This window comes from Mus caroli, chromosome 10 (genome assembly GCF_900094665.2).
Source record: "Mus caroli chromosome 10, CAROLI_EIJ_v1.1, whole genome shotgun sequence".
Classification (NCBI taxonomy): domain Eukaryota; kingdom Metazoa; phylum Chordata; class Mammalia; order Rodentia; family Muridae; genus Mus; species Mus caroli.
Genome location: NC_034579.1, coordinates 3,406,835 through 3,431,909, shown reverse-complemented (window position 1 = coordinate 3,431,909; position 25,075 = coordinate 3,406,835). Strand labels below are relative to the sequence as shown.

Below are 25,075 nucleotides of genomic sequence, written 5' to 3'. Positions count from 1 at the left end.
GGCAGTCTCTGAATGGTCCATCCTTTCGTCTCAGCTCCAAACTTTGTCTGTGTAACTCCTTCCCTGGGTGTTTTGTTCACAATTCTATTGTGAAGATTCTGTGGTTCTGTTTAGCTGGGGCTGAAGAATCAGCTATGATTAACAAGATACCAGAACCGCTAAAGTGAAACCTTTGCATTACTGGGACTATTGATGCTGGTTAGCTGGAGCTAAGAAATTAGCTGTGATTAAGAAGAGACCAGCATCATTGAGATGACATCTTCTGGGAAGTGTTTTCTGAGAGCACAGAGGGTGTGTTTCAGACATAGCCAAGGCTGTACCTTGTGTTGTGGCTGGACTTGGTAATGTGTAAGAGTTACCCAGGTTGTACTGGTTTTGAAGGCATGAAGGGGTCATGCAGAGCAGCTGAGGCTCAGCACTTTGAGAGGCCATGGAAGGCCATTGGTGAAGGTGCAGCCTTCAGTTGCAATTGATGGCCCAGGACTGAAGGGGTCAGGCAGTGTTTTGGAGATGCCAGTATCATGAGATGACCACCAAGAACAGCAGCAGCAGTGGAGTACAGGCATCTGGAACCTAGAGGACGAGGTGTGTGCTACAAAGGGCAGAGCTGGAGAAGTGACCAAAGCCTTTGGAGGAATCCAGAAGATCATGAGTGGATCCCAGACATTGGACAGTTGGAGTTTGATTTTGCTTTTTATGGTGATTGTGCCCTGATGTTTTTCCCTCTTGAAGAAAGTTTTTTAGTGAAGCCCACAGTTAAGAGACTTTAAATTTTAAAATATTTTTAATTTTAAGATACTGGATATTTTAAAAGGATTGAACTTTTAATATGTAAAGACTGTGGGATTTTTAAAGTTGTTTAGATCTTGGGGATGAATAGGAAACTAAAGGTTGAGGCTTACTAGTGTTGTGTTTGCCTGTCAAGTTGACAAGGCGTCAATTGTACTGGCTAATTTTGTGTCAACTTGACATAGGCTGGAGTTATCACAGAGAAAGGAGCTTCAGTTGGGGAAATGCCTCCCTGAGATCCAGCTGTAAGGCATTTTCTCAATTAGTGATCAAGTGGGGAGGTTCCCTTGTGGGTGGTTCCATCACTGGGCTGGTAGTCTTGATTCTATAAGAGAGCACAGACTGAGCAAGCCAGTAAAGAACATCTCTCCATGGCCTCTTCATCAACTCCTACTTCCTGCCCTGCTTGAGTTCCAGTCCTGATTTCCTTTGGTGATGAACAGCAGTATGGAAGTGTAAGCTGAATAAACCCTTTTCTCCCCAACTGCTTCTTGGTCATGATGTTTGTGCAGGAATAGAAACCCTGACTAGGATATATATATCCTACACACACACACACACACACACACACACACACACACACACACACACACACATATACATATTTAGTTAAAATTTTTCAAAATCACCCAGCTATCAAGTAGAATGTGCCTTATATGGTAAGATCGGGGTAGAAAGCAAGCAGGAAAGACACTGAGCGTGGGCAGTGACATTTCAGGTCTGAAGGAGACTGATGTCACCCAGAGTCATAGTGGGCAGTGTTCTGAAGCAGAGTGCAGTTCAACAGGATGGCAGGATGGTACGGGGGTGGGGAAATTCAACTGTAACATGATCAGACAGAACATAAATGCTTTCGCTGGGATCCACCTAATCAAGATAAAAAATTGGTAAAGACAACAAACTGGACATAAAGTGACCCTGGGAGCCTCAGAGAGACCAGGAAACTGAGCTTGGGATGAGGAAAGTCCAGAGGAGAATATTTCCCTCACCTGTTCTCAGTGAAGACAAGACTTCTCCAGGACAGGTCTTGGTCTTTTAAAGCATCTCGTTAAAAATCAAATTAGAAGACAAGGACATCTGAGAACACATTTTTGCAAACTCTAACTTGGGATTAGAATACCAATGGCTGTGGAGGAGAAAGCCTACTGTTCATTATTTCTGAAGGATGGGCCAAAAATGTCAGTGTTATGGTGTCATTGAGTTGTTATACAAGAAAGAGTTCTTCCATATGCACTCATAGCTACAGTGCCACCAGCCCCTCCCCTTATTCAGCTATTCTGGAGTTATCTGTGGAGTGCTTTCTAACATCTAATGGACAGGGAGAGGTGGATATCAGAGGCATCAGAAAAAGCAAGATGGATGTGTTCCTACCATTAGGAAACAATGGGATAGCTGTCGACTACAGCATGAACAACTTTGACCTCAGTTATCTTTCCTCTCCCCTCTCTCCATCTCTTGACAATGTGCTCGTAGTTCCTGTCATCAAGAGCTAGAGTCTTTCCCCCATTCAGATCTAGATGGATGGGTTATTTGATCGATAGTGGACATGGATGTAACTTGATGTCATTTCCTTAAAAGGTCATGTGTCTCTGTGTGTGAGTGAATGTGCAGGCAGTTGCCTGAGGTTGATTATGGGAGTCACCTTGATCAGTTTTCATCGTATTGAGGTAGGGTCTCTCCACTGAACCTAGAGCTCACTAATATACCTGGTTTCTCCAGGAATGGTTGGTCTCGTGTTTTCCGTGTTGCACCACAGGCAGGCTGTTGCCCCCAACCTCCCAGTATTCACTTGGGCTCTGGAGATCTGAACTCTGGTCCTCCTGCCTGTGCAGCATGCCACTGAGCCATCTCCCTAGGATACTTTGTGCTATTTCTGTAACCAGGCTTGAAGAAGTGAGCCTGGTTTCTCTTTTCTCTCCCTCAGAACCTGTGGCCAGGGTGAAGACAAGTGTGAGGTAACACTCTCTCTAAGGATGAGTGTCTGTGGACTTAGACATTCCTGCTGTGGCAATCTTAGAGCAGGTGACTGAAATCCCTGATGGTGGCTGGCTTGGGTGAAAATTGTTGAAACTCATCCAAAGCACAAGCAGGTAAACCTGGCCCAAATTTTACTGATATATCCTACAGCTGTAGCCTGCATAATGGTTGTTTCTACCCTCTAGGCTTGTAGGAAAAAACCTTAATGAGATGCTTTTACTGGACTATGGGACTCTTGATGCATTCTGGGCATAGAACTTTCTGATATGTATGGCTTATCTAATTACCTTGCCAACTGTCACATTGTCACTTCACTCTGTGTTGTGTGGATATGGCCTCAGTGTCCATCTGTCAGAATACAGACACCCTGGAGAGGTTGGACATTGCATCTCTGATCTGCAGGGTAGGAAGTTGACTAATGTGCTTGATGTGTGACATATGGAATATGACAAATGTATATATATGTGTGTGTGTGTGTGTGTAGGTGTAGATGTAGATGTAGATGTAGATATAGAATGAAAACACAAAGAGACAGAACATAAACATTGATAACTGGGACAAACTGCTAATACTTCTAACTAAAAACGTTCAATCACTCTAATCCAGTTAGTCTTTTTTCCTAAAAGGATGGCTCATATTCTAAACAAAGGTATGAATAAACATGAAACCTACAGTAACATACCACCTGCTAGTCAGATTCTCACTGAGGTAATCCCAATGATTCCCATTGGCAGATCCATGTAGCCCGACTCTTCCTTGAGATCTGATTAGAATAGATGCCAGGAATGATCACCTCAGGCTTTACTGTCACTCCAGCCATCCTCATCTGACCACCTTAACCCCAAAGGAAGACACATCAGTGGAGATGGGTGAATAGGATCTTTGATTTCTGTTCATTTTCAATTATGTCAGGGCAACTTTTCTGCTTCTTTCAGCTTCTCTTCTTGATCTAGCTCTCCCAGCTGGGCCTTTGGGAGGCCACCAGTTCCACACTAATGTGCTTCTCTGTTATCTGATGCTGACGCTGCTCCGCAGAGGCAGTGATAATGATAAGTGCTAATTGGATGTATTTTTAAAGCAAACCTTTTAGTTACTTAGGACAGAGCTTCTCCAATTATCTTCCCTTCTACTCTCTGGCTGTGCAAGATCCACCCTGACATGCACACACTGGGTATGGAAGGGAGTCGAAGGCAGCGTTAGAGAATCTGAGGGGCAGCTGTGTTTAAAACAGGGATGTGCTGGAATAGAGAGCTTGGGGCTCTGCTTCCATTAGAGGAAGGTCAGGTGGGTCAGGAAGGATAAGAAGGCCCCACAGTGTCTTAGAGGAAGCAACCAAGCAGCCAAGCCCCTATAAACCTGGGAGGGAAGATCCAGCATGACACTTAGGGAGGGGAGGAAGAACCCCAGCTTTCGGATTCCTTTTCTTTTCTCTAATGAAAGTAAAATATTTCAATCCCATAGATTTGAAGCTCAGTTTAAGGTAGATAGCTTCAAATTGCATTATCTAAGATGGGTTGGAGAAAAAAGGAAAAAAATCAGTTTAAATCCTTACCTTTTCAAAGTGATGGGCAAGAGTTTGAAGGCCCCTAAAAAAAGGAGAGCTGCCTAGAAAAAGGAAAGGCTTATGTGTCTTAATGTGGATAACAATGAGGGGGTCATGGGGAGAAAGCAGCAGAGAAACCCATTTTTGCCTGGCTTTGATTTCTGAGCTGCAAGCAGGGAGATAAATTTGTTAATAATTGCCTTTGAGTTGGGAATAAATCTGCCACCATTACCACCATGTTCTCTAAGGGTGCTAGTCACGTGTATTGTATTAGGCACACTTCCCATTTGGGTAGGAGCATTCATTTCTTCTGAGGCAGATTCATCTAGGTTGTATTACATAAATCTGAGGTCAGTTAGACAGATTGAATGTAGGCTATGCTGGGTAGCCACAGTTGAGGATAAACAGAACAGTGAGAGAGGGCTGTAGTGGAGAGACAGCAGGTGGGAGCAGCTACCACCATGGTGGCCAAGGCCTCCCTCTGGCTGCTCCTCTGCAGGACTTGGTAGTGAATCCTTTTCATGTGACTCCTTCTAGCCTTGCCCCTTGACAACACAGAATTTAGCCCAAGTATCATTTATTTACTCAAAGGAGGCTTGAGTTTTGACTCTGTGTTATTACAAAATTATATTCACAGTGATTTTTAGGTGTGGGAAGGATTTTGGAATATTTATTTAAAACAATATTAATAATTAAGTCATATATGCACTGAGATTTAGGATAGGTGTCGAATTATTGCAATGTGGCCAATTAGGCAGTTTTATGGGTAAGAGATCTCCCCCTCTTTGTTCATTTCTTGTGTGGTTACAAAACTGCGGTTGAATCTTGGATCTTCTTGGGACTCTCCTGGGCATAGAAATACATGTCTAAACTTCTAATCAGTCTAAATCATTTCCAAATAATATGGAGAGTGTTTAAAATTAATTTTAATATAGTAGTTAGGTAATATGCTGGCATTTGCTCTAGTGTTCAGACTCCAGAATCTACAAAACAAAGCCTTAATAAATATTAGAGATGGCCCATCAAATATATATATATATATGTATGTATATATATATATACACACACACACATATAAAACATATACAAGTACAACATATATGTATGTGTATATGTATGTGTATATATATATATATACACATACATACATGCATATATATGGTCACTCATAATAACATATACATAACACATATAAATATATAATAACATATATACATATACCCTTTTTTCTTTCTTGGGAATATCTTGTACCTATGACCACATTGGACAATGTTCTTTACAGAATTGGGGTGGGGTTTGCTTTTAAATAATAGGGATACTAGCAAGATATTTTGGATTATAGAAAGTCGCTGTGTGAATCAAGACTCCAAAGTGAGATTATTTCTAAAATGTACTGAAGCCATTTATTTTGCAAAGGAGACAAGGCTCTGAGGATAGTAACTTTCAGCAGCATAACAGATTGTTACTTACCAAACGTCTAAATGAACTTACACACATACATCAAGCATATTTCTATGGCACATCTTCCTAACACTATGATCAGAATTTGGTCCCCTCCTCCCACTCTATTTTTAGGCTTGGCCTGGATTCTCCAGTAACCGACCTCCTTAAGGATCTAAATCTTAGACTGGTATCAGGTGCTGTATTTTTATATGTTATACATAATTCTAGAAAGCACATACCTGGTGGTTAGTTCGATCCACTGTATTAGCCGTGGAGGGGTGTTCCCTAGTGTTTTGACGGATTCGAGCGGAGTTTTGCTGTTCGATCGTGGAGGAAGTTGGGATGCAGAACTCTCTAAAACATCGTTTGAAGTTTTCATCCAGGAACGCATAAAGAACTGGGTTCAGGCAGCTGTTTGTGTAACCCAAGGCAATGCAGAAGTGCCAGGAAACAGTCTGAAAAGTGGTTTCTGGAATCGTGATCAGTGCTTTGATGATGACGTAGATGTGGATGGGGGTCCAGCAGACAATAAATACAGCCACGACCACCAGCACCATCCGGGTGATCCTGCGCAGGTTCCTGTCCTTTTCTTTGGAGCCCGACAGCATGCGGACACTCTTGAGTCGTAAGATCATCAGTCCATAACACACAGTGATGATGAGGACCGGCATGATGAAGGCGAAGATGAAGACACAGATTTTGAGCAGGTTCTCCCAGTACCATGTGGGATGGGAGAACGTGAGGGTGCAGTCTATGGACCCTAGAAGGAAAGAATTTTCAAGAAAAATTAGCAGCGACATTTAGTTATATCATCAGGTTCTAAAATTGCACCTTTGGCTACTTTGCCTAGGTTGTTGCTTACAGACGGGTAAGAAAGGAATTAAAGAAATTAAGGGAGATTGATGTACAGGGAAGTTTCTTCTTTTCCTTCCCACATTTTCTATTTTTCTGCCCACTTGGATCACATTAACATCTTATGAAGTGAGAAGTTTGTACATTCCTTAATGAGTCAGACACTCTGTGGGATTTAAGCTGCTGTAAAAGATATAACCATTGTCCAAGGTTTCTAGGATTTTTCCTGTTAATGGATTCTTCCCCCCACCCCCACCACTTCTGGATGGCAGCTGTGTTAAAACAGGAGATGTGAATTTGTCAGGTAGGCAACTGCTTGGAAATTATGAGCAAATCTCACTAAAACATTTGCTGGGCTCAAACTTTAATTACTTTTTGCGAAAGCTATGTTCCCACTTATTCAACATTTTGATGAAGTAAGTACAGAGAAATCAGGAAAAAGTAGACTTTGTTCTTATTAAAATACCTAGAAGGCTTGTAATTATAGAGAAATATTTTCATTTCAAAATATTTAAAAGCATTTTCTTAATTCAAAGTACAGTTTGACAAAGATGCTGGACCATGAATTCTGCTTGGTTTAGACATCACCACCAGTTCAGACTGTAAGTACCCTCATCCCTTACTCAGGCCCATGTTAACCCTTACCCTGCCTGTATTTTGTGGTTGCCATGAACATTACGGGCAGACCAATGGCAGAAGAGAGGATCCAGTTGCAGACATTGACAATTTTGGCATTTCGGGGGGTACGGAAATCCAGGGCCTTGACCGGGTGGCAGACGGCAATGTAGCGGTCTACGCTCATGGTGCAGAGGGTGAAGATACTGGTGAACATGTTGTAGTAGTCTATTGAGATCACGATCTTGCAGAGGATGTTTCCAAAGGGCCACGTTCCCATCAGGTAGTTAACACTCTGAAAGGGCAGCGTACTAGTGGCTAAGGCATCTGCCAGAGCAAGGTTGAAAATGTAGATGTTGGTGGCAGTCTTCATTTTGGTATATCTAGGAAACCGAAGGACAGCAAGGAAATTACTTATTGGAGACACCACCTAGTATTCTCCTAGGAAAACTTCCGAGGTTAATGGAAGACCCTGAGAGTAAACCCAGGACTTTTCAGAGTGAGAGGTGATGTTTGTAATTGAGTGCCCAGGAGATAAACAGTAATTTCCCCATCACAAGTTTTCTTTTCTATTACATAGGTAGTACAATAGAAAACATGGCATTTGGGGTGTTGTTTATTTGTTTGAGACAGGATCTCATGTATCCCAAACTTGCCTTGAGCCTGCTATATACAGTAAAGCTGGTCTTGAACTCCTGATTCTCCTAACTCTAACCCCCAAGTTCTAGGAACATAAGTATGCACTGCCATGCTTAGTCTGTTTCCTTTTTTTAAATGTGCCAGCCATTGTGACTGGTGTAATTGGTGTGGGGAATTGCCAGATGGATAATGATTCTACACATATATAAGATTACAATTTAACATACTTTATATAATATATTATATAAATATATAACTTAGTAAAATAACGTAAAATATATCTATATATACCCACATATGTATATATGCATATGTACAAATATATTCCATATATGTATATATAATTATTAACCACAATTGTGTGCATAGCCCCGTGTTTCTCTACATGCACATAGATACACATCATAGGCACATCCATGTCCATGTGCTGGTCACTATGGACCATGGAAATGATCATTGACCAGAAGAGCTAAGGAACATGTAAGGTGAAAAGCATTTCAGAAGCCACATTTTGTCTTAAAGCTCAAGTAAGAAGATGGGATAGGAACAGGGAATATTTAGGAGGATAAGGACAAGAACTCCAGCCAAGGGGTTAAAGTTAAAGTGCTACAATGAATATATTTGTCAGGAAGAGTAAAATCCTACCAGGAAATTACAGTGAATATGAGGGAGAGGTAATATGGAGGCAGGGAGTAGATGCAACTGTGTGTTATGGTGAATAAGCCCTCACCCAGTGGATGGTGAAAACTTAAGCTTTTCTGCTTTATGTGTGAGGTCTTTATTGAGTTGTTATTGACATGAGAGAAATGATATATAGTGAGTACAATTTGCTAACTGTTGACATATGTATAGTAGTAAAATCAGTCATCAAAATCAGTGTCTGGTAAACCACTGTCATTAGAGCCAGCTTTCCACGCCTCTTTTATAAGTAGCTGTTAGAATACAGCTAGACTGTTTATCTGCATCACTGCGGGTCTACAGCTGCTTGATACTCCAGTGGCTGCCTTGAATCATTTGCCAAAGGGACCTGTAAGATATAGCATTTTCCTTTACAGAAAAAATGCCAAACCTTTCCTCACGTAACTCTGTTAGCTTAGTCCTTTCCTTCACAAACCCTACCCCAACATTTCCCAAGCACCCTCTGATCCTGGTATGTGTTCTGTCACTAAAGACTCATTGGCATTTCCTAGTGGTTTATGCAAATAAACATCCAATAATGTGTGCCTCTTTGTCTCATTGCCCTCTGTATAACTGTTTTCATGTCCCCTTGTGGTTGCATGCATCAAAACCCTTCCTTTTGTCTTGCTAAGTTTTTCCTTGTGTGACCATAGCCCGATTCTCTAACAATTTGTCAAAAGGAAGTGATTGGCACAGAGCTTTTGGCTGTTGTCTATTAATCTATTATGAACATCCAAGTAAAAGTAATCTGTGTTCTATTCTCCTAGCTGAACATCTAGGAGTGTTGTCTGTTGTGACAACACTCTGTAGAGAGCTGAATGGCAAGGTAGGATGATGCGCAGAACAATTTATAATAATAAGTGAGATTGACGAAGGAAGCAAAGTCTGCGCTTAGTTACCACCTGTGGGTTTTCACATTTCCTTTTTATGTACTCGAAATCTTTAATGGTACCCCAGCTTACTCTGGAAAATGACTCCTTGCCATCATCTATCTGTGAACTGTCCAGTAGGCTCTATTAATTATTAGTTCAGGGAACGAAGATGTTGAGAGGGGTCATAGGAAATAGCAGTGGCCTTGGGTTTCAGCAGAGTCACTAAGATTTAGATGTTTTGATTTTTTTTTTACATGGTTTGTATATTCACAGTTTGGCCTCCAGTATGATGGTGTTTAATCGCAAGGGGCCTTTAAGAGATATGAGTAGCAGAGAATCTTTAGGCCCCTTGTTGAGGTTTTTTGTCTTCAAAATGAATTGATCTGGTCATTCTAACCCTGGTTAGTACTAGAGTGAGGATTTCTATAAAAGGGCAAGCCTGACCCCTCCCCTGCATCTTCCTGGCCTTCCTCCAGCCATGTGGTACCTTCCTCAAGCATGAACAGCTGTTGTGATACAGCCATGATGTGGTTCAGAGAAGGGTTCTCATCAGAGCTGCAGCCATGCTGCTTGAAATTTTAGCTTCGAAGGTTGTGATCTGTATAAGCCTCTTTTCTTTGTATATATCCAAAGGTATGGAAAGGTATTTCTTTCCATAACCATGAGTAATGAGCTAATTAATACCCAGATGTTGTTTCAGGGAAGGAGAGAGAGAGAGAGAGAGAGAGAGAGAGAGAGAGAGAGAGAGAGAGAGAGAAGAGACAGAGACACAGAGAAAGACACAGTGAGCACACATGAGTTTCTTCAGAGGGCTCAAACATGAGAAGTTTTAGAGTCTATAGTTGTTATGAAAATTCATTTCAAAAAACCCCCTGCCTAAGGAGTTGAGAGAGCACAAGGAAATGTAATACTTGAAGTAATGTTTTCCTTGAACTTGTTATGTACAGAAGATAGCAAGCTCCTTTTAAATTTCAGTTTGTGCATAGAGTTTTTCAGCTACATGAGTCTAACAATCTAACTCAGCCCCTACCAGCTGATTTTTGTTGGGATATCGTATTATAGAGCCTCTGGTTTAGGGGCTTAAGTCAATGTTCCAAGACTGTTTTGGTCTCCATGAACAGCAGAAAGCTGAAACTTTAGACTGTTTCATGGATATCACCAGAACAAGCCAGCTGAGACTGCTTCCAGAATTCCACCTTTGACACCTGGTTCTTTCTCCAGAACTTGCAGAACAACTGGTAGATTCCAGATGCAAGGCTACTTTGCTTTATAACTGTTACTGCCATAAAGAATTTTAACACAAGAAGATAGAGACAGCTGGTTAACTTGAGGACATAAATCAGTGGTGATTCAGTAAAGACCATCTACCAAACAACCATAGGTAATTTCAATGGAAGCAAACAGACAAAAATAAAATTATAATAGCACTATTAAGCTTTTTAGAACCACTCACTTTGATGTTAAAGAAATTTAGACTTGGTTGTTCAAGAAATTTAAATACTTTTGGTGTTTTGATAAGTGGAAAGATTTTTCCATAAAGCAGAACACACACATACACAATACACACACACACACACACGTACGTTCTTTTCTTTCTTCTTATTCTCTTTTTAGATAAACTATCAATGATAGACCAGTGATTCAAAGGCATACCTTTTGACATTAGTCACACTCAAGAGAGGAACTTAACGCAATTTTCTGACTCATTACACTCTCAGTCTTTATCAGCTCACGGCCAGGGGCTTGGAATGCCTAGTTATTTCAGTTTTAAAAAGATCATTTCCTTCCTTGGAATGAGGTGTTTGTGAAATAAAATTTGATTAGTGTTTACTATGAAAGGAAAGTAATGGGAGGGAATATTAATATTTTCATTCTACAATGCATATGCATATCACAATATTATATGTGGTTGATACATAAACTATTACCTGTCAATTAAACAATACAAAGCAAATATCATAAAGAACTTTCTGTTGGCATTTTACAGGATCACTGTATTTAATTTTCTTATTATGCTTAGAGATCCTTCCTCTGAAGGGAACCAGAATTTTGTTCCCAGTAACTCATGCTTTGAGTCACATCAGGAGCTTTCTAAATATATGAAAATAAATTGTACAGACAGGAGTTTGGGTGTGACACCAGCATTTTCCCACAGTATTCTATCTGGAGAAATGGCTTACATCGGAAAGGGGTACTGCTACTCAGTGAATGAGCCTTTTATCATGTTCTGCTGTGATGTGGTGGTATGAATGTCGTCCTAGGACAGCTAAATGAATTATCAGAAACACACTGGGAGTTGTGAATTAGCAGAATTAGCAGGTAAGCAAGAAACACATTGAAGGAAGGATTGTCTTTGATGTTCTTTTGCTTGAATGGGTCTTGGCCAAACCTGTAGATTTTAAATACAATCCAGCCTTTATTATTTTTTCTTCATTCTGTGCAAACTGAATGGAAGTAAAATGAAGGAAATGAGCGAGGTTGCTTAAAATGAAGGAGTGGGGCATATGGCCTTGGGAGACTGTCTTCTGCATCCAGGGCTCTTCCTAGTATTGACTGCACCTTCTGTACTGAGCAGTGACCAAAATACTGTCTATTTATCTGATTAAAATTTTCATAATAAATACTTAAAACTATGTATTCTAGAGGGTTGGTTAACTGTATTTGTAAACTTACAGGCATTACTATGCAAACGTGCTTTAGATACTATGTTAGTCTTAGGGCCATCAATGTTTGACCTACTGTATGTACAACCCAGGTCCTGTGCTGGAAGGAGGCATAGCTCCTTTATTAGTATTCTTATATTCTCACATGTCACATATATATCTTTTGCTTATAAATGTCCACCATTTATATGTGGTTGTAAAACAACAACTGCCTGTTGCTACACACATTCCTCATACCATTTCCCCAATTATTGCTAATTTCTAAAACTTTATTGGTCTTGGTTCACTAAGGGTAAAAGAAGCTTCAGAGAATCAACTACCTGTGTGGTGGTCGACCAGTTGCCTTAGCCCATTTTCTATTTTGATTTTGAGTTGATTCTTTGAGTTGTCATGACATTTTGTTCAGGAAAAGAATGGACAGAGGGAGCCTGAAAGCATGAAGAATATATTTTCCAATCTGGTTAGCTGGCTTTATATCAAAACATGTCTTTCACATGGCTCAACCCTTTCCCCCATCATATTTAAGTATTCACAGTAAAGCTAATGAGATATGGAGAAGAAAAGTCTCCTAGCCTTGAGCCCTTTCTAACCTTTTAGGATTTTAGGTTTAATTCTGAAAGGCTCAGTGAGTTTCCTTTATAAATTTGGGACTATATTGGAAATGTCTCCTTGTTTTGCCATGACCTTTGTGTCCACATCCCCACACAGAAATCCATAATTTTAATGCATCAGGAAATACTCCCTAGAGCATTAGCTTTTCAAGCTCTTGATGAATGGGGTAAATTAAATGAAATAAAAATGCTTGTCCTACATTGAAGGGAATCATGCAAGTGGAGATATTGTCAAGTGAACACCTGTCTGAATTTCTCCATTATTATCCAGGTTGAGGTGTGGGAGTGGAGGAGGGAATGAGGGAGAGAGACAGACAGACAGACAGACAGACACACACACACACACACACACACACAAAGAGACATCCACAAAGACACACAGTAAAAGGAGAGAGACATAGACATAGACACACACACAGACACACACAGACACACACAGACACACACACACAGAGAGAGAGAGAGAGAGAGAGAGAGAGAGAGATGAGACAGAGAGACAGAGAAACAGAGAAACAGGGAGACAGGGAGACAGAGACACAGAGAAATTAATTCTATAATAAAAAATCACGATGCCAGCACGCGGTCACCTAGGGCATGGAGTCAGCAGACACCCCCAAGGTNCCTAGAGGACTCTCCACACGATCTTAGGATCACTGGTGAGTGGAATACAACATCTGTTCCAATCCAATTGCGCGGGACATGAGACAGCAGTATGGAAGCAGAAAACCTGCTTGACCAGGGGAACAAGTCCCTTCCCGTTGGCATCAGCATTGGGTCACTTTGGGTGTGGAATCTGCGGACACCCCCACAGTGCCCAGAGGCCTCTCCACACAATCTTAGGATCGCTGACCAGACAGCTTTACACTCCTCAAAGGAGATACCACGTTCAGGCACTGTAACACACCCAGGATCTTAGGACAACAGGATCCCAGTATAACAGGATCTGTGTCACACCAGTATTTCAGGGTCTCAGAGGAAGTTTGACTGCCAAAAACACTGACACACCCAAAATCTCAGGTTCACAGGAGCCCACAATCAAAGGATCACAGAGAAATCTGGACTCTGAAGAGTCCTGAATCAACTAGGATTATAGGAAGGACAGGCTCCAATCAGATATATTGAGGGCAGCAAGCACTTGAGATAATCAGATGGCAGGAGGCAAGCGTAAGAACAGAAACAACAGAAACCAAAGTTACTTGGCATCATCAGGCCAAACACTCCCACCTTAGCAAGTCCTGGATACACCTCATCAGGCCAAACACTCCCACCTTAGCAAGTCCTGGATACACCATTACACCAGAAAAGCAAGACATGGATCTGAAGTCACTTCTCATGATGATGATTGAGGACTTTAAGAAGGAAATACAGGAAAACATAGGTAAACAGCTAGAAACCTTTAAAGAGGAAACACAAAAATCCTTTAGAGAGTTACAGGAAAACACTACCAAACAGGTGATGGAATTGAACAAAACCATCCAAGATCTAAAAAAGGAAGTAGACATAATAAAGAAAACCCAAAGAAAGACAATTCTGGAGATAGAAACCCTAAGAAAGAAATCAGGAACCATAGATGCGAACATCAGCAACAGAATACAAAAGATGGAAGAGAGAATCTCGGGTGAAGAAGATACCATAGGGAACATGGACACAACAATCAAAGAAAATGCAAAATGCAAAAAGATCCTAACTCAAAACATTCAGGAAATCCAGGACACAATGAGAAAACAAAACCTACGGATAATAGGAGTAGATGAGAATGAAGATTTTCAACTTAAAGGGCCAGCAAATATCTTCAACAAAATTATAGAAGAAAACTTCCAATGCCTAAAGCAAGAGATGCCCATGAACATGCAAGAAGCCCACAAAACTCCAAATAGACTGGACCAGAAAAGAAATTCCTCCCAACACATAATAATCAGAAGAAAAAAAATGCACTAAATAAAAATAGAATATTAAAAGCAGTAAGGAAAAAAAGGTCAAATAACATGTAAAGGCAAGCCTATTAGAATTACTCCATACTTCTCACCAGAGACTACTGCTTGTGGACGTTGTACATCGTGGTGCGCACTAGGCTCCGCACCACGATGTACAACGTCCACAAGCAGCAAATCCCCAATAAAAAGGCATAGACTAACAGACTGGCTACACAAACAGGATCCAACATTTTACTGCTTACAGGAAACCCATGGCAGGGAAAAAGATAGACACTACCTCAGAGTGAAAGGCTGGAAAACAATTTTCCAAGCAAACAGTCTGAAGAAACAAGCTGGAGTAGCCATTCTAATATTGAATAAAATTGACTTCCAACCCAAAGTTATCAAAAAAGACAAAGAGGGGCACTTCATACTCATCAAAGATAAAATCTTCCAAGATGAACTCTCAATTCTAAATATCTATGCTCCAAATGCAAGGGCATCCACATTCATTAAAGAAACTATAGTAAAGCTCAAAGCACACATTGCACCTCACACAATAATAGTGGGAGACTTTAACACCCCACTCTCATCAATGGGCAGATCCTGGAAACAGAAATTAAACAGAGACACAGTGAAACTAACAGAAGTTATGAAAGAAATGGATCTAACAGATATCTACAGAACATTTTATCCTGTTAAAACAAAAGGATATACCTTCTTCTCAGCACCTCATGTTACCTTCTCCAAAATTGACCATATAATTGGTCACAAAACAGATACAAAAATATTGAAATTGTTCCATGCATCCTATCAGATCACCGTGGACTAGGGCTGATCTTCAACAACAACATAAATAATAGAAAGCCAACATTCATGTGGAAACTGAACAACACACTATTCAACGATACCTTGGTCAAGGAAAAAAAAAAAAAGAAATCAAAGACTTTGTAGAGTTTAATGAAAATGAAGCCACAACATACCCAAACTTTGGGACACAATGGAAGCATTCCTGAGAGGAAAACTCATAGCTCTGAGTGCCTCTAAAAGAAACTAGAGAGATCATACTCTAGCAGCTTGACAGCACACCTAAAAGCTCTAGAACAAAAGGAAGCAAATTCACCCAAGAGGAGGAGAGGGTAGGAAATAATCAAACTCAGGGGTGAAATCAACCAAGCAAAAATAAAAGGAACTATTCAAAGAATCAATCAAACCAGGAGCTGGTTCTTTGAGAAAATCAACAAGATAGATAAACCCTTAGCCAGAGAGGGCACAGGGACAGCATCCTAATTAACAAAATCAGAAATGAAAAGGGAGACATAACAGATCCTGAGGAAACCCAAAACACCATCAGATCTTTCTACAAAAGGCTATACTCAACAAAACTGGAGAACCTAGATGAAATGGACAAATTTCTAGACAGATACCAGGTGCCAAAGTTAAGTCAGGATCAGATTAATGACCTAAAGAGTCCTATATCCCCTAAAGAAATAGAAGCAGTCATTAATAATCTCCCAACCCAAAAAAGCCCAGGACCAGATGGGTTTAGTGCAGAGTTATATCAGACCTTCAAAGAAGACCCAATTCCAGTTCTTTTCAAACTATTCCACAAAATAGAAACAGAAGGTACTCTACCCAATTCACTCTATGAAGCCACAATTACTCTGATACCTAAACCAGATAAAGACCCAACAAGATAGAGAACTTCAGACCAATCTCCCTTAGGAATACCAATGCAAAAATACTCAATAAAATCCTTGCAAACTGAATCCAAGAACACATCAAACGATCATCCATTATGAATGCTAAATCCACTCCAGTGAAGCCCACTTGACAGTCTGAGAGGCCTGGAAGCACTCACAAGGCAAAGAGTTTCAAGGAAACTCAGCCTCCTGGAACCTTGGCATTCTCATAACCTCTATACTCATACCCTATCCCCACATTAGTATGGTGTATGCTCTCTTTCAGTATTGTTTTATTTTAAGTGCCTTTAAAGTTTGAATTCTGACATAGGTAAGCCTCCACCAGTGTTCCAACTTCCTAGAAAATCATTGAAGCCAACAAGCTTGGAATTCTGAAGGAATTCAGTGAGAAGGTTACCTATGCAGTAACATTCAAATTTACTTCTAGTAGAGCATGTGAAACTAATTAGGCATTACAAAGAACAGCTAGGGCTAGAATAGCTCAGGGCTAGTCTGCAGAGTGATTACTTAGGACAGTAGCTGAATCTCACCCAAACAAGAGAATACAAAATGGCCCAGGGAATAGGTTGGTTTACCATGAAAGAGTTAGGCAATTCCTATGAGACAGGTTCTTCATTCGGCCCAAAGAAACAGCATAAATCAGGCATTTACCAAGAACCCCTGGTGGTGGGCTTAACAATAGACTGGCTCCCTTCTTAGTGGTAAACACAGCCTGGTCCCCAACATCTTTTGATGTATACATTCCTTTTGTATTGTGTCACTGTAACTTAGCAGATGTGTTCTGTTCGCCTGGTTTCTTGTTACTCTTCTGTATAAAAAGTTTGATGCTCAATTTGACAAATTACACTCAGATACAACACATTCTCTTGTGTGGTATTTGTTTGTCATTCACTGACTCCTTTGCCCACTTGCCACCAGAGACCCATTCCACACAGATAGGAGACCCAAAAAAGGGGATAGTCTGTGGCACATGATAAAAGTCTTGGAAGGATCAGGAATTCAAGGCCCATACCTAAACATGATAAAAGCAATCTACAGCAAACCAGTAGCCAACATCAAAGTAAATGGAGAGAAGCTGGAAGTAATCCCACTAAAATCAGGGACTAGACAAGGCTGCCCACTTTCTCCCTACCTATTCAATATAGTACTTGAAGTCCTAGACAGAGCAATTCGACAACAAAAGGAGATCAAGAGGATACAAATTGGAAAGGAAGAACTTAAATTATCACTATTTGCAGATGATATGATAGTATATAAAGTGACCTCAAAAATTCCACCAGAGAACCACTAAACCTGATAAATAGCTTCAGTGCAGTAGCTGGATATAAAATGAACACAAATAAATCAATAGCCTTTCTCTACATAAATGATAAACAGACTGAGAAAGAAATTAGGGAAACAATACCCTTCACAATAGTCACAAATAATATAAAATACCTTGGTGTGACTCTAACTAAGGAAGTGAAATATCTGTATGATAAGAATTTCAAGTCTCTTAAGAAAGAAATCAAAGAAGATCTCAGAAGATGGAAAGATCTCCAATGCTTATGGATTGGCAGGATTAATATAGTCAAAATGGCTATCTTGCTGAAAGCAATCTACAGATTCAATGCAATCCCCATCAAAATTCCAACTCAATTCTTCAATGAATTAGAAAGGGCAAATTCATATGGAATAACAAAAAAACCTAGGATAGCAAAAACTCTTCTCAATGATAAAAGAATCTCTGGTGGAATCACCATGGCCCCTCTCTCTCTGTTTTGTTTTGTTTTGTTTTGTTTTGTTTTGTTTTGTTTTGTTTTGTTTTGTTTTGTTTTGTTTTTCGAGACAGGGTTTCTCTGTATACCCCTGGCTGTCCTAGAACTCACTCTGTAGATCAGGTTGGCCCCGAACTCACAAATCTGCCTGCCTCCGCCTCCCACATGACTGGGATTAAAGGCATGCGCCACCATGCCCTGCTTCTGTTTTCTCTTTGTCTTCTCTACTCTTTTCAACATCTAATACCTCCAGTGATGTCATGAGAAAAGAATCTTCCAGACTGAGTTGCATGAAGTTCTACTTTCTGGGAGCATTGGTGAGCTTTATGCATAGAACATTTCAAATGAATAACTGATATTACTTTTACTTTTACATCTGGAGTCAATAAAGGTCCAAGTGAAATGTGTATCTCCTACTTCTGAGAGTCTAATTGGCTGTGTTTCTATTGTTCTAAGGCTCTCACATTAGTCTTCTTTTCATTTTATTTTACTGTCTTTGACTGTTTGCAATTTTCTCGTACTTTACTGATTACATTTTTATTAATTTTTAATTACATTTATACAATATATACTGACAATTTTCAATGCCCCCATCTCCCTTGTTTTGCCATGACCTTTGTACCTACATCCCCACACAGAAATCCATATTTTTAATGGAGCAGGAAACAATCCTAAGCCATATTTGTCTTAAAAGTTTTTAGATTCTATGATAAATATGTATTTTTAGAGAAATATTACTTTGCCACATTGTGTTATGTAAATAAGCAGTGGAAATTGGATAATTTTTAAATCTTTAACCTAGAACTTCTTGCTAATATACAGAATACAGAGACTCATACAGGCACATAGATACACATAGACAAATACAAACACAGAGATAAACACACGTGTGTGTGTGCGTGGGAGCCTGCTTGTGGACGTTGTACATCGTGGTGCGCACTAGGCTCCGCACCACGATGTACAACGTCCACAAGCACTGTCCTGGAACTCACTCTGTAGACAAGGCTGGCCTTGAACTCAGAAATCCACNNGCCTCTGCCTCCAAAGTGCTGGGATTAAAGGCATGTGCCACCACTGCCTGGCTTGTATATATACAAGGAACCATGAAGAGAACTCTAGAATATGATAAAACAGTGTCAACATCATTAATACATTTTTTAGAAACCAATGCCATTGTCAGCATTAGAAAACTATATCGTAATACATTTAAAAAAATTTAAAAAAAGAAAACTATATCATAGAAGCTCACAAAGCTTCATGTTTGTGCAAGTTAAAAATTCCTTAGAGAACACAGGCTGCTGGGAAATTATTTTCTTTTGAAATTAGCCCAATAGTTGTAATAACTCATGTACACTTTTGGTGGTATTTTCTGGCCTTATTTTTGGTAGCAATTTGGTGAAGTTATACTCAGCCAATGTAAGAGATGAACAGTGACAAGACCAAACACAATAGAAACAGATAAAATTGACCCACCCTTCAAACCCTCACACAAGATGGATACCAGCCAGTGCTTGTTCAAAGGGGGGAATAACGGATTGGATGTTCAGCTATTTAATTCATTGTGACAAGAACAACGTTTTCTTTATGATGTTGAAAAATGGAAATAAAATGAAGACGGGCATTTCATTGTTGTCTGGCTAAGTCAGCATCAAAGTTTACAGTCACCAGCTGCCTTTGTCACAAAATTCACTCACTAATACTTCTGATGTAGAGTATCTCTAGACCCTGACTTATGGGAAAGGATCCAAGGCACAGACAGCTGTGTATATGAGAGGGTCCTCTTTGCTCCTTTTCTCCAGATGCCGTTGAAAACTGAAATGTGCCTATTATACTGCCTTGTGAGTCTTGCGAATTTTGAGTGCTTTGCCAACAAGGTTATAAAACACCCCTAAGAATCTCTGGTCACAGTCCAGCTTAATCAAGGCAACTGTGAAAAATAGTCTTACTTTCTTTGCAAAGGTATGCTTGCTTAAATTATCACTGAAATAATTTTTCCATGATGTATGTGTGTATCTGTGTATGTGCATGTGTGCGTGCATGTGTGTTTGTATGTGTATGTGTATGTGTATGTGTGTGCAACTGTGTGTATGCTTATGTGTGTGTGCATGCATGTTTACATGTGTATTGTGGATGTGTGTATCTTGTGCATTTGTGTATGTGCATGTGTGTATGTTTGCATGTGTATGTGTGGACGTGTGTGTGTGGTGTGTCTGTGTATATGTGAAGGCATGTTTTTCACAAAGGCTTTCCTTATTCTGAGGTTAATAAAATGATCTGAATAGCAACTCCAATAAATCATAGAATGGAATTTCACTGAGACTGCTCAAAGTTGCCTTCTGGCCACCTCTAACGAAGAGGGAATTAAAGCAGGGCTGAGTCTTCGAGTCCTTCCGTATGTAGCTGCCACTCAAAAGTGCTTATATTAGTTAGTGATGCAAAAATCAGCACAGTCCTGTGTTGAAACATTAACCTCATTTTTCAGTTCATTTATATATCTCAAAGATCATTTTGTAGTACAGGTGTTGCTGTTTCCTTCCTATGACTAATACAGCATCTGGCATTCACTGGGCACGCAGTCTACAAGCTGTCAGGTTGATGTCCCTCTCTGTTTTCATTTGCCTTGAGTATCTTATTCTTTTCACTGTTTCCTTTTTCTCTAATCATGAAGATAAGTCACATGCACACAGAGATGCATACACACACATGTCCACACATCCACATGCAAATACACTCATCCATACATCAACATTCAAACACATACATGCAAACACATGTCACATGTACAAACACACATGCACACACACAAATGCACATGCACATACACAGAGGCACATGCACACACATATCCACACATCCACATGCAAATACACACCTAGTTATCTTATGATAAGTCATCTCATTATCTTAAGAAGTATTATGTTCATAGTTTCTTTTCTTCTTTCTCTCCCCCTGTCCCCTTTTCTTTTTGAAGACAAGGTTTCTCTGTGTAGCCCTGACTGTCCTAGAACTCACTTTGTAGACCAGGCTGACCTTGATCTCACAGGGATCCACCTGCATTTACCTGGGCTTTAAGGTGTGTGCCACCCCTGCCTGGCCATAGTTTCCTTTCTTATAGCATTTCAATCTTCTATATTGTTTGTGGTACTTGGCAGCCTATCCAGATGTTTATTGTTTGTGGTACTTGGCAGCCTATCCAGATGTTTATTGTTTGTGGTACTTGGCAGCCTATCCAGATGTTTGGGCAGTTGTTCCAACAATTATTGCCTTTCTTAAATCAATCCCTCTGTTTATGTGTTTAATACATAGTGATAGGTTTTTGGTGTCTACTCAACATTGAATTTCATGGGATTCATCCCATTTCATGGAGACATTGATTTTATTCATTTGAAACATTAAGTATAACTTATCTTAAAGTCACTGTGTGATTGCTTTTTATGACTTTTTCTGGGTTTTGTGTTCCCACTTGTCTCCTTCACTGTATAACACTGCCAGGGAAGAACAGTATGTTGATTGTAGATTTGAGGGAGATCTTAGAAGCCAATACTATTACACTGTGTCTGGGGCCATGGCTGGAATTATCCAGTTTTTAATAAGTGTGGAGGATTAGATGTGCTTTGCTAACACACGATATGCTAGTGTCTACTAATCTGATTTTTGGATACCTGTCTTCTAATCCTCCAGAGAGTTGCTAACCTCCCAGATGTCACCTAGCATTTCTGTCCCACAACTGCACTTTTCTGTCTGGCTTGGGGACTGGAAGACACACAAGTGTCAACTGGCACAGTTACTACCACTGAGTGGAACTCCTATAATGAAATTGGTGTGGCCACAACATCCTGAAGCTTATGTGGTCTCTTCTGAATTCTAATGATTCATCCAGGCCTTCAGTTTGTCTGGCTAGAAGAACATTTTTTTTTTCTTTTAATTTCATGACTCCAACATTGTCAATTTTTCTCAGTTTTTTTATTCACCCATTTCTAAAGAAGGAGAAAAATTACTTAATCCTTTCTTATAGCATAAAGTAAAGAAAAAAAATTAAAAAGGTTTGTGTTTAGTTTCTTTTTATCTCCCTGTCTGTGAGATTTGACTTCTGAATAGAAACTTGCTTTATGTTCCATGCCTCTGTTTTGTAAATTTTAAATAACTGTTCTTATTATTGAGAGGTCACCAGTTCAGGTTTGTGATAAGGTAGGCTGGTGTTTCAAACTGAGTTAGAAGCCAAAAGGAATCAGGACACAACTTGATCACTTCCACCACAAATATCAGTAGAAAGGCCAGAGGTATGTCTCCTTCATCTGCTTCATTTTATATGCCCATAATTGGTTAAAACATTACACGGGTGGGGAATAACACTTAACAGGTCTCCTTTTTTAAAAATTATTATTAGATGTTTTCTTCATTTATATTTCAAATGCTATCCCAAATGCCTCCTATACCCTCCCCCAACCCTGCTCCCCAACTCATCCACTCCAGCCTCTTGGCCCTGGTGTTCCCCTGCGCACTGGGGCATATGATCTTCGCAAGATCAAGGGCCTCTCCTCCCATTGATGGGCGACTACGTCATCCTGTGCTACATATGCAGCTAGAGACACAGCTCTGGGGGGTACTGGTTAGTTCATATTGTTGTTCCTCCTATAGGGTTGCAGACCCCTTTAGCTCCTTGGGTACTTTCTCTAGCGCCTTCATTAGGGGCCCTGTGTTCCACCCAATAGATGACTGTGAGGATCCACTTCTGTATTTGCCAGGCACTGGGACAGCCTCACAAGAGAGAGCTATATCAGGGTCCTGTCAGCAAAATCTTGCTGGCATATGCAATAGTGTCTGGGATTGGTGGTTGTATATCCCTGGGTGGGGCAGTCTCTGGATGGTCCTTCCTTCTATCTCAGCTCCAAACTTTCTCTGTAACTCCTTCCATGGGTATTTTCTTCCCCATTCTAAGAAGGAGCTAAGTATCTACACTTTGGTCTTCCTTCTTCTTGAGTTTCATGTGTTTTACAAATTGTATCTTGGGTATTATAAGTTTCTGGGCTAATATCCACTTATCAGTGAGTGCACATCATGTGTGTTCTTTTATGATTGGGTTACCTCACTCAGGATGATATCCTCCAGATCCATCCATTTGCCTAAGGATTTCATGAATTCATTGTTTTTAATTGCTGAGTAGTACTCCATTGTGTAAATGTACCACATTTTCTGTATCCATTCCTCTGTTGAGGGNCATCTGGGTTCTTTCCAGCTTCTGGCTATGCTAAATAAGGCTGCTATGAACATAGTGGAGCATGTGTCCTTATTACCAGTTGGGACATCTTCTGGGTATATGCCCAGGAGAGGTATTGCTGGATATTCAGGTAGTACTATGTCCAATTTTCTGAGGAACTGCCAGACTGATTTCCAGAGTGGTTGTACAAGCTTGCAATCCCACCAGCAATGGAGGAGTGCTCCTCTTTCTCCACATCCTCGCTGGCATCTGCTATCACATGAATTTTTGATCTTAGCCATTCTGACTGGTGTGAGGTGAAATCTCAGGGTTGTTTTGATTTGCATTTTCCTTTACAGGGCTTCTTAAACTGCTACATCATCCAATAAGAGGTTTTACATCGTGTGTGCATACCTATTCATAAGTTATTTACTTATGTTCTTTTGAAAATAATTCCCTTTTTTATTAGATATTTTCTTTACTTACATTTCAAATGTTATCCCCTTTCCTGGCTTCCCTTCTGAAAACTCCCTATCCCCTCTCCCCTCCCTCTGCTCACCAACCCACACACTCCCACTTCCTGGTTGAAAATAATTTTTAAGGTGTTCTTGATATGAGGGCCAACAATACTTTTTTGGTTATAATAATTTATAATTATATATAACTTATAATAATTTATAATAATTTGGTAATTTTTTGGTTATTCATAGTGGACCATCTTAGAAATAAAAGATTGAATTTACCTCAAACAATATAAAAAAAATCAATGGCAAATGCCATGTTATCCATGGACTTGAGAATACATTTAAAATTTTTTCTGTTTATACATGAGGCCATATTTCCACTGTAGTGAGTAATGTTTATCTTAATTTTACCTGTTCTGTTTATTGGTGTTTAATATGCTCTAGAACTATCTATGATCTACACTGTCCTGACTATTCTGCTTTGCTCAAACTCAGTAGCCTATGAATTTTCCTGCCTCTGATGGTCACAGTCATAGCTGTCGTCAATTAGGACAGTATTACTTATTTCATATTCTTAAAGGACTCTACTTCCATGGGAGTAAAAGATAGTTGCTGTGTCACCGAAGACCTCCCACATCATTCCACATGTTTACGATCCCCCACTGGTGCAGGAGAATCAATAGTTATGTCCACTGGTAGGAAAGTTGAGCAACTACAGAGAGATTAAAGAGCCCCAGATGGTGTCCAGAGAATTAGCTTAGTTGCAACCGGTGGATTTCTCCCTTGTGGAACAGGATCTCACTGGGTATCAACATCATATGATTCTCCATAATGCAAAACCAACCAACCAGTCAACCAACTGAACAACAAACAACCACCACCAAGAAAAAAGCCAACAATCAAATATATGTTGACCTTATAAGCACATTTATAACAAAGATAAAGTAGAATGTTCCCACAACCAGAGAACTGCAAATCATCCAAACAACACTGCTTCTCAAACAGACAGCCCCAGACCTTACTTTTTTTAAAAACTTTTTCAAAATTTTTATTAGGTATTTTCTTCATTTACATTTCAAATGCTATCCAGAAAGTCCCCCATACCCTCCCCCCACTCTACTGCCCTACCTACCCACTCCCACTTCTTGATCCTGGCATTCCCCTGTACTGGGGCCTATAAAGTGTGCAAGACCAAAGGGCCTCTCTTTCCAATGATGGCCAACTAGGCCATCTTCTGCTACATATGCAGCTAGAGACATGAGCTCTGGGGGGTACTGGTTAGTTCATTTTGTTGTTCCACCTATAGGGTTGCAGATCCCTTTAGCTCCTTGGGTACTTTCTCTAGCTCCTCCATTGGGG

At 40.1% G+C, this 25,075-nt stretch overlaps 1 protein-coding gene across 9 annotated transcripts in view; it reads right to left on the bottom strand.

Annotated features, from left to right (window-relative positions):
- Nucleotides 1–25,075, bottom strand: part of Oprm1 (opioid receptor mu 1) — a 144,826-nt gene that overhangs the window by 72,583 nt on the left and 47,168 nt on the right. For 7 of the 9 annotated variants that reach the window (XM_021174260.2, XM_021174259.2, XM_021174264.2 and 4 more), the window contains 2 exons: nt 7,250–7,602; nt 5,992–6,512 (listed from right to left, as the gene is read on the bottom strand). In XM_021174260.2, coding sequence (XP_021029919.1) covers nt 5,992–6,512; nt 7,250–7,602 — 874 coding nt within the window. Of the gene's footprint in view, nt 1–3,797; nt 4,271–5,991; nt 6,513–7,249; nt 7,603–25,075 lie in introns of those variants that run through there. The other 2 variants (XM_021174254.2, XM_021174265.2) reach the window with 2 other exon arrangements.